General features: G+C 37.1%; 1 protein-coding gene across 7 annotated transcripts in view; it reads left to right on the forward strand.

The window, feature by feature from the left end:
- Positions 1–8595, forward strand: part of ACSL6 (acyl-CoA synthetase long chain family member 6) — a 56656-nt gene extending 48061 nt beyond the window's left edge. For 5 of the 7 annotated variants that reach the window (XM_070415045.1, XM_070415048.1, XM_070415049.1 and 2 more), the window contains exon 21: positions 3968–5584. In XM_070415045.1, coding sequence (XP_070271146.1) covers positions 3968–4105 — 138 coding nt within the window. In that variant the 3' untranslated portion in view covers positions 4106–5584. The other 2 variants (XM_070415043.1, XM_070415042.1) reach the window with 2 other exon arrangements.
- Positions 8596–10277: the final 1682 nt, after the last annotated feature.

Here is a 10277-nt window from a genome sequence, read left to right on the forward strand (position 1 = left end):
ACCAACTCTTAAGCTTATGTTAAAAAGGTACCTTTGGCTATGTTTCCAGTGTTAACCATTGTGCAAGTTAGAGCTTTCATTGAGAGGAGACATGTTTTTGACTTTCCATAAGCCTTAAGCAGAGTTACTGCTCTACTAATCTGCCTTCACCATGGTAACGTCAAATACAGAGAAGTCATGTGGCACCTGAGAGGCCTGAGTTTTATTGCCAACTCTGTCACCTCTTTGTTGGTCTGTGGCATCCTCCCCACCACAGCCAGTGTGTGCCCTCAGCTGACCACAGGAGAGCAAACACCAGGCCTCATGCCAGAGGAGAGTCCGCTGTTGTTACAGAGTTCAACAGAAATTGACTTAACCCATAATCCATCGTCAGCCTGTTCTGTCCCCTTTCCCGCAAATATGAATGATCAATTAAGGCTTAACACTAATTTTTGAAGAAATATACATACACACAGATAGGTATCCAAGTCCAAGACTTAAATCATTCAATAAAAACTTTAAGAGTTCAGAATTACTGGGCAGGATTGATATGAATAAAGTTTTGAATTAGATAAAATATTAATGTAAATTAATTTCCAGAAACAGACAATTCCTGGAACTAAGCCAACCATTAATTTATGGTGATCTTTGGAAGATATATTTTAATGAGTAGGTAGGAAGCCTTTAAAATATCAATAATTTTTTAATGTAGGTACTTGGGGAAGTATTTGAGCATACTTAACTCTGGTTTAACCATTTTTCTTGACTTTTATGTGCTTTATTTGCATAGGCAATACAAAGTAAACTTCAACGCTTAATAGATTTTTCAAATTCTGACTTGGAAGTCCTCATTAAAAGTATTTTATTGTATTTCCTGTCATTGAAATGAGTACTTACCTAATGAAAGTGCCTTTAAATTAGAAATGAATTTAGCATTTTCCTATTTAATTTAAATATTTTTTCTACTCTATTCTCTGTCCTAAATTATTCACTCTGTGTTTATTATCTATAAGCAATATTGTATATTAAAAGTATTTCATTATAAATTATGAAAAGTTCTGTGCTTTAATAAGTTGGCATAAATTGATACTTTTCAGATATTTTATTCCAATACAATATTTAAATTTACAGTACTTTTTTTTAATCCTCAACCAAGGATATTTTTTCCATTGCTTTTTTAGAGAGAAAAAGGAGGGATGAAGGGGGAAGGAGAGAGAGAGAGAGAGGGAGAGAGGGAGAGAGAGAGAGAGAGAGAGAGAGACTCAATGTGAGAGACACATTGATTGGTTGCCTCCCTCATGCACCCCAACCAGAGCCAGAGATCAAACCTGCAACACAGATATGTGCCTTTGACCGGGAATCAAACGTGCGACCTTTCAGTGCGTGGGCTGGCACTCTAACCACTGAGCGTCACTGGCCAGGACATATGAGTTTTTTATCTGAAAAATCAGTGAATGTAAGGGAGAGTTTTCTCAGCAAAGAATTCTTTGCCATCTCAAAATACCTGCCTGCCAGGGCACTAAACTGTTAGCATCAGAGATTTTGAAAACTATTGGTGACATATTGAATTTTTGCAACTATTTGCATACATTGATTTTTCCCCTTTTTTTGTGGTAAAATACACATAACAAAATTTATCATCTTAACTGTTTTTATGTGTACAGTTGAGTGGTAGTAGTCACACTTGTAATATTGTACGAACATCACCACTATCCATCTCAATAATTCTTTTTATCTTGTAAAACTAAAACTCTGTAGTGTCATTAAGCAATAACTCCGAATTCCACTCCCTTCCCAGCTCCTGGCAACCACCATTTTACTTTCTGTCTCTTGACTTTGACTACTCTAAGTACTTCATATATTTGCATTTGTCTTTTTGCCACTTGCTTATTTCACTTAGCATAATGTCCTCAAGGTTCATCTGTGTTGTAACATATGTCAGAATTTCCTTCCTTTTTACAGTGAATAATGTTTTGCTTATCCATTCATCCACTGATGGACATTTGGATTGCTTCCACATTTTAGCTATTGTGGATAATGCTGCTGTGAACATGGCCATACAATTGTCTTTTGGAAACCTGCTTTCAGTTCCACTTTATGGGGAATACCCAAAAGTGGAATTACCTGGGTCATATGGTAATTCTATTTTTAAAAATTTGAGGAACTGCCATACTGGCTTCTATAGTTGCTGCACCATTTAACATTTCCACTAACAATGCATAAGGGGTTCCAATTTCTCTGTCCCTTCACCTACACTTTTTATTCTCTGTTTTTTTGATGATGGCCATCCTAATGGGTATGAGGTGGTATATACATTGGTTTTTGAAGTAACATTTCCTAATTGTGCCCATTGATTTTATTAACAGTTCTCACAGGACAGTAGCACCTGAAGCAATGACCTCTCTCTTGTTTTCCTGGCTTTTGTAACCCACATTCCAGTTCCTTTCTTCTTCAGTCACTCCTCCCTGTCTCAAGTCTAGGCTGCAGTTCTGTCCTCATACTAATACTTATATGGCCAATGTCCAAAGACTGCTTGGTGTCTCAGAATCATTTCAAACTTTACATGAATACTTGATCTTCCCACCTCCAAAGAATCTTTCTGCTCCTCCAGTTTTTCTGCCCAAGCAGAAACCTAGAACCATCATCATCTCTTCTTTACCACTTACCCAAACCAATTCTAAGACCTGTCCTTTCTACCCCTGAAATCTATTTCTGTCTCCACAGCAAACTCGTGGCCCAAATCACCAGCAATCTTGCCTCTTGGCTGGTCTTCCAACTTCCACTTTTACCTCACTTCAATCCAGTAACAGATTAATCAATCTAAAGAGCCATTCTGGTTCCGTCTCTCGCTGTTTAGCTTAAAAATTATTTAGAGTATTATTTCCAAATTCCCTACCTTGGCATATTAGTCCTTTATAATTCGGTCTACCTCTCCAGCCCTATCTCGCTCTTCATTTGTACTACTAGTATGTGCTTCAGCCTATACTTGCAATGTCCCCAATGTGCTCTGGCACATGCTTCCTCTGCCTGGAGCACCCTCCTTCTACTCAGACCATATGGCAGCAACCACTCCCCTTCCCCTTGTTATCTTCATCTGGCTAAAGCCTATTTATCCTTCAGAGTTCAACTTGGCATCTCTTTTCAATGAATCCGGCCCAAGCCTGGGTTAGGTGCTCTATCAGAAATACATTCAACTCTAACAGAAAAACCACAGTGTCTTAAACACATAGGATGCATTTCTGTGTTTTTTCTCACATAAGAAGGCCAAAGATGGGCCATCCAAGGTAGGTACAGGTCCTCAAAGACCTAGGCTCTGCTGTCTTCCTACTCTCCATTCTTAGTGTGTTGGCTTATCACCTAATGGTCACAAGCTAGCTGCTACAGCTGTGGGCATGGCTCACATTCAAGGAAGGAAAAAAGGAGATCGACTAATGATTGCCCAGTGTGTCTGCTCTACTGGGTGTGACTGCACTCCCTGAGGGCACGGGCACCCATGATTACTCTTTGTGTCCTCAATGCCTGACACAGAGTAAGCAACCAATTCATTTCTGCTAAATGAAGGAGTAAGAAGGAAAAGAAGGCAGCTTTTGGACATGTCAAATAGGCTGACATGTTATTAACATAGTTTTAAAAAGGCATAGTGTATTTTTATTTTTTTAATATATTTTATTGATTTTTGACAGAGAGGAAGGGAGAGAGATAGAGAGTTAGAAACATCGATGAGAGAGAAACATCGATCAGCTGCCTCCTGCACATCTCCTACTGGGGATGTGCCCGCAACCCAGGTACATGCCCTTGACCGGAATCGAACCTGGGACCTTTCAGTCCGCAGGCCAACGCTCTATCCATTGAGCCAAACCGGTTTTGGCAGGCATAGTGTATTTTTATCCGATAGAGCTATTCCCATGTGCCTGTTTACTTTTGTCATGTATGCTATAAATGCTGTGTTATATTCCTGATAAATATGTGTTCTGCCTTTGTTTTTTAGGTAAAAGCCATTCACATCCATTCTGACATGTTCTCAGTTCAAAATGGCTTGCTGACGCCAACACTAAAGGCTAAGAGACCTGAGCTGAGAGAGTACTTCAAAACACAAATACAAGCGCTCTACTCAACCTCCATGTGAAGTTCAAGGCAAGTTCTGCTCAGTACAATGGACTGTGTAGCAATATTATAATTATTCATGAAAGTAATGAGTCAGAATGACGCAGCTGAAAATGAATAAGCACGTGACTTTACGACTGAGCCTTTTCCTGTCCCAAGAAGTCTTTAACAATATTTTCTCTATCATCACTGAGTACACTTTATTTTTATTAAAATGATATTGTAGCAAGCTGCTAAAAATATTGCAAATGGCAATGTAAAAATCAAGACTTTTCTCAAGAACTATGTACCACTAAAAGAAATATATTCTCAATGTTCATAGCACTCCTATTAAACAAAGAAAAAAACATAACTGATATATTGTATTTAATTACTTGTGGACTAGAAACCAGATACAGCAAATATCCAGGCAATGTGGACTACCTCATTCAATAACCGATTATCAAAATCATAATTAAATCAGATTTAAAAATTAAAACTAGGTGTGCGGAATCATACTAAAGTGAAATGTGATAACTCACATTCTACATAACTAGATTCTTCAAACATGACAATCCTTGTTGATGTGAAAAAAAGTTTTCTCTCTAATTCTTATGTTTATTCGTAAAAATGCAAATTCAGATATTCTTAAAACTAATGTTATATTTATATAACATGTCACAAAAATCTTTCAAAATGTTTTCTCATTTATAAATAAAGCTCATTAAAACATTCAGAAACAACCTTGAAAAAATGTAATGTATAACTACTTCAAGAATAGTATGTGTACATTTTTGGACTTCTTACCACATTAATTCTAAAAGCTGTCTGTTGACTCTACAATGAATGGACCTGTGGAGAAGATGTGGGAAGAGAAACCCAGAATTATTTCTCAGGGTGGGCAGCAATTAATCAAACTATGTTCCTTGCTGGGTTCTTCCAATCTTCCATGTTCAATATGTCCATGTTTGGCCTGGGAAACCCCAAATGGCTAAAATTCTGAACAATTTCACTTTCTTTCAGTAAGACTATCAAGGCATGATGTCAGGAGAAAGGAATGTTATTTCCAAGTAAAGTAATTTTTCCACAACATAATTTTGAATAACCTCTTCAAATACCCCATGGAAAACTTTTCAGTCCATCATAGATATAGATAAATGTCTTCTTGGGGCATAATTCCATTCATAAAATCTGAAATGCTTCTAAGCTTAACCACAAAAACCTCCTCTCTTGCATTATGTATTTAGACACTTCTTGCACCTGGGTGTCAACAATTTCACATAATTAAAGCCCAGCATGAGCAGCAATTAAGGTCCAAGCTACAGACGGAGCATCTGCACAGGGAAATGTCCCTAGGAAAGTGTTTTATTTTTTTATGCTTTATTTTGTTTTGTTTATTTTAGAGAGAGGGAAAAGGGGAGGGGGAGAAAGAGAGAGAGAGAGAGAGAGAGAGAGAGAGAGAGAGAGAAATTTGTTGTTCTACTTATTTATGCATTCATTGGTTCATTCTTGTATGTGCCCTGACCAGGGATTGAACCCACAACCTTGGAATAACGGGGTGACGCTCTAACCAGCTGAGTAACCCAGCCAGGGTGAAAGTGTTTTCTTTAGAGACAGAACTCTGAAAGCAGAGATGGGGGCAGTGTTCACAATCCAGAAGCCCCTTTCCCCTGGAACAAATCCATACTGTAAGTTACAAACTTCGTAATCACACAGGCCTTCTGGATGAGTGTGCACCAGTGATTACGCACTTCCAGTTCATTCTTGGAGAAGTGGACCACGGCTTCATTGGATATATTTATCCAATTTTTATATGCATTCCTTTGGCATATTGTCTTCGCATACCCACTACTTATACTTACAAATTTGACTTTTTGTAAATGAGCTAGTTCTATGCACATTAATTTTTAAAGGCATTTCTAAATAAATACTAGAAAATGCCCAAGGCCACATCTACATAGCATTGTTGTTGTTTTTTTACACTTAATATATACTTGACTAATTAAAAGGGAAAATCATCGCCTGAATTGAATATTCATACTATTTTAAAGGCAAATAGCTTCACATCTTGAAAAAATTGAAGCTGTTTCCCATTGTCCTTCCATTTAACATAACTGCATAGTTGGCTTTGTTTCCAAAAGAATTTTGACAATGTCATATAACCAAGTTATTTAAAACTTATTTTGATTCTATTTATACTTCATAATAGTTAGATATGATTGAATATAGACTACTTAAGATTTCTTTTTCGCATTTTGAAGATCTTATGTTTCTACTAGCCTTCCTGATCTGTGTGAAATCACCACACTTGGGCTAATAAATAAGTTACTGCAGATGTGCTGAGAAAAGTGAACAATGGACCTTAAATATATTGCATGTAAAGGCTGTCCCAAAATTCACGCAAGAAGTAATTTTGATAGAAAACACAGGTTTATAATTAAAAATTGTAAATTTTTTATTGATTCATAAAGTATACAGTATAGGGTTATGTATGGAATAGCATATCGGGTAAATGGCCTATGAGAGCTTCTCGAAATGTCCAATTCTTGACCACAGTGCCGAATTGATGTCCCTGGACTCTCAGCAACACTCTCACGAGCTGCTTTGATGTTTTGTGTTGAACGACTTGTTGAAGGACAGCCAGAGTGTTTAAGATCACTAATTGATCCAGTCTCCCTAAATTTTTTAATTAATCTTTTCGCAGTTGATGAAGTTAAATCACTATTCCGACCATATTTTGCACAAAAATTGCGAACTGTAGCTGCCAAACCTTCATTATTTTTAAAATATTGCTCAACAGTGAAAACGCGTTGTTCTTTCATGTAGCGCTCCATTTGTAGTAACCCTGAACTGTCAGCTGTCATGCTATCTTTTTTTTTCATTGGCAACACTTTACGGCACAAATGGCGTAAAATTCAAATTTTGCGTGAATTTTGGGACACCCTATACCAGTGGTCGGCAAACTGCAGCTCGAGAGCCACTTGCAGCTCTTTGGCCCCTTGAGTGTGGTCACAAAGTTTCAATCGCACTGTACTTGCGCGCCCGCACGTGGTATTTTATGGAAGAGCCACACTCAAGGGGCCGCAGTTTGCCGACCACTGCCCTATACCTTTATTCCTCTATTTAACTCCACTGAACTTTTTAATAAAGAAGAAATGAAACAGTATGTATTAATGAAAAAATTCTTATTGCTTCAGATTTCCCAACTTTATTTAGAGGAAAAACGTTTTTATTTCTCTTTAACCAACATAGAAAAAAGCTATGTACTTAAGACATTCACCTTCACAATGGATGTCAGACCAGTTTAAGTCTAAAGGTCTAACAGAGATCAATTCCTTAAGCATAAACATGTTCTTAAACACTTTTATGTTTCTCATTCAAATGTGTTAGTAAATCACACATTTTACAAACGAATCTTGTGTATATTTTAAAATAGAATATGCACCAATTTTTTTCCTTTTGCCATAAAAGACATCTCTATATTATACTGTGATCTCCCCCCAGGTGAGAGGAAACTCTGACCAGGTGTGGTGTGTAGGCCTAGCTCCAACAGTTAGGAACTCACAAACTCAGGAGTCCAAGGAATGAATGAATATATATAATGCCTCCCTCACATGAGCAAGTCAACCTTTCATTCCTAATTTAGGTAAAACGGCAAGCATGAGAAAAAATAGAACTTTCCATTGCTATTTTTATAGTCGGGTGATGTTTTAGCAACTTGAAGTTGGCACTTAACTTGATTGTATTACCCATCGGAGAACCAATAATCTTAATTTTCTGCAGTAAAGAAAATGAATTATTCTTTATTTTCCAAATGTATAAAGCACAAATGTGATCTAGTTATTTAGAAATACAAAATGCTACAAAATGAATGTAAAGAATGGGAAAATGTATTTTTGCATGAAAACAGACTACTTACAAACTTGCTTAATTATCTCAGGAAAAAATGAGTAATCATATATAAAATTGATAAATTATATGTTGAGCTAAGTTGCTGCATTTTCTTGCCTGTTTTTATTTTAAAGGAGCATATACATGAAAGAACAAAATGATCCTGGTAGTCTGAATTTTCTCTCAAGTATGCTGCACAGTCCTTTCTGTGAATCTACAATCAACTGCAGTAAGAATGGGATTAGCCTCCAAGTGAGGACAAAGTCCCAAATGGGAAGCTTCAGTTAGACTATATGCATGGTTGTCACCCAGAGGCAATAGATAAATACCTGGCATACAAGCATTTCTAAACCTGGTCCCAAACTGAAAAGGTTTTCATGAGGTGACAGTTGCTTTTAAACATTCATTTGACTGGTTATTTTAATTTTCCTTGTTAAGTCATTGCAACAAATGCATGAGGGGAAAAACGGATATTTTTTGAAGAATTGCTTATTCTTTCAATTTTTAAAAAGGAGATTAAAATATTACTTTTTAAATATGCATAAAAGTATCTTAACTATAGTTATATTTTAGTTGCTTTGTTATAATAGCATGCATAACAAATATAAAATGCATTTATGAAAACTTTTGTAAAAAATAAAGATTTTTTTGTTTCTCAAAGTTGCTTATAATTATTATTTTATGTATTCATATCATATAATCCCATGATGTTAGTATATTTGGTTATCATCAATGGTAGTACTTATGGTAAACATAGTATCAAGCCATGTCACTAGTCTGCATACTCCACATCCTCTGTAAGGGTCCCCAAACTTCAAAGCCTTATGGTCCCCCAAGAGGCTCTCATTTGCTTTGTACATTTGCTGCTACCAAATGTGTCTTGGATTTAAATCACTTTTATACTTTTAAAGAATATGGCACAAAAAAGGAACGAAGAACTGTATTCAGAGTTTCCATCATGATGGCCCATAAACAGTATTTCCATAATGTCTTTAACCCACATACTAGATAACAGGCACACTTTCTTAAAATGGTATGTTCTGCCATTCTAAATTATACAGATTTTGCCTTCTCAAAATTTTCTAAGCCTCCACTCTTTATTCCCACAGCTTTTAGTGTAATTGGCTCCACTCTCATCTGTTGTCTGGAATATTACAATGCTTTCTTAATTAGTCTTTGTTTCCATCCCAGCTTCCTCAAATTTTGCCATCCATATTTCAGTCACAGTGACTTTCCTAAATTGAAAATCTGGTCATGCCACTCTCCTGCTTAATATTCCTTCAATGACTTCCCACAGTTTCCAGAATAAAGTTCAGACTCCCTGGTTCAGCACACAAGGCCCCAAACCTCTTCTCGTGCCCTTCCCCCATGGAGCCTTGGCTGCAATCATAGCAACTACTTTTTGTATGTAGTGTCCTAAAAGCATCATGTTTTTCTGTGCTTCCTATGGTCCCCTTTTTGTAGAATGCCCTTTCCTTTAACCCCTCTAACTCCTACCATTTATCTCTTAAAACTCAGCTCAAGTACTCTTTTCTCTTGGAAGCTTGCCACATGGCTGACTGGTTGATTGTCCCTCTGCCCACTCCCACTCAGACTGTGAGTTGCTTGAGTTTGTAGCAGAAAGTCTAGGCCAGTGATGGCGAACCTTTTGAACTCAGCGTGTCAGCATTTTGAAAAACCCTAACTTAACTCTGGTGCCGTGTCACATATAGAAATTTTTTGATATTTGCAACCATAGTAAAACAAAGACTTATATTTTTGATATTTATTTTATATATTTAAATGCCATTTAACAAAAATCAACCAAAAAAATGAGTTCACGTGTCACCTCTGACACGCGTGCCATCACTGTGTTAGGAGGAATTGGAGCATGACAAGCCAAATGCAAGGAGATCCATGCCACCTATGCTAACCATCTTTCATAACAAGCCTCCCTAGGCTCTGGTTTCTTCAGCTGCATAATGAGGGGCAACTAGGTCATCTCTAAGGACCCTTTTGGCTCAAGAAATCATACCAAAGGTTATTTCCAGTTTTGAAATCCTATCCATTAATTTCCTTAAATCTTTACTTGATGGCACTTCAGTGAATGAGATTCAGAGTTCCAGGAACATAAGACAGAGTTCTAGGGAATCAGGCCACCAAAGGGCAGATCAACCTTTGCTGTAAGGTGTTTTCCTCTTTCAATGTTTCTTCCAGTCTAGGGCATCCAGGACCCAGACCTCCCAAAGGTCATGTAAGAAAGGGGGAGAGAAGAGCCTGGAGACTTGGCTTATAACTAGAGAGTGGCTGTCAGCATATTACGGATATCACTAAAGAAATAAAAA

Source organism: Myotis yumanensis, unplaced genomic scaffold (assembly GCF_028538775.1).
Source record: "Myotis yumanensis isolate MYYU_CA2020_CCGP unplaced genomic scaffold, mMyoYum1.0.hap1 SCAF_5, whole genome shotgun sequence".
In the NCBI taxonomy this organism is placed as follows: Eukaryota; Metazoa; Chordata; class Mammalia; order Chiroptera; family Vespertilionidae; genus Myotis; species Myotis yumanensis.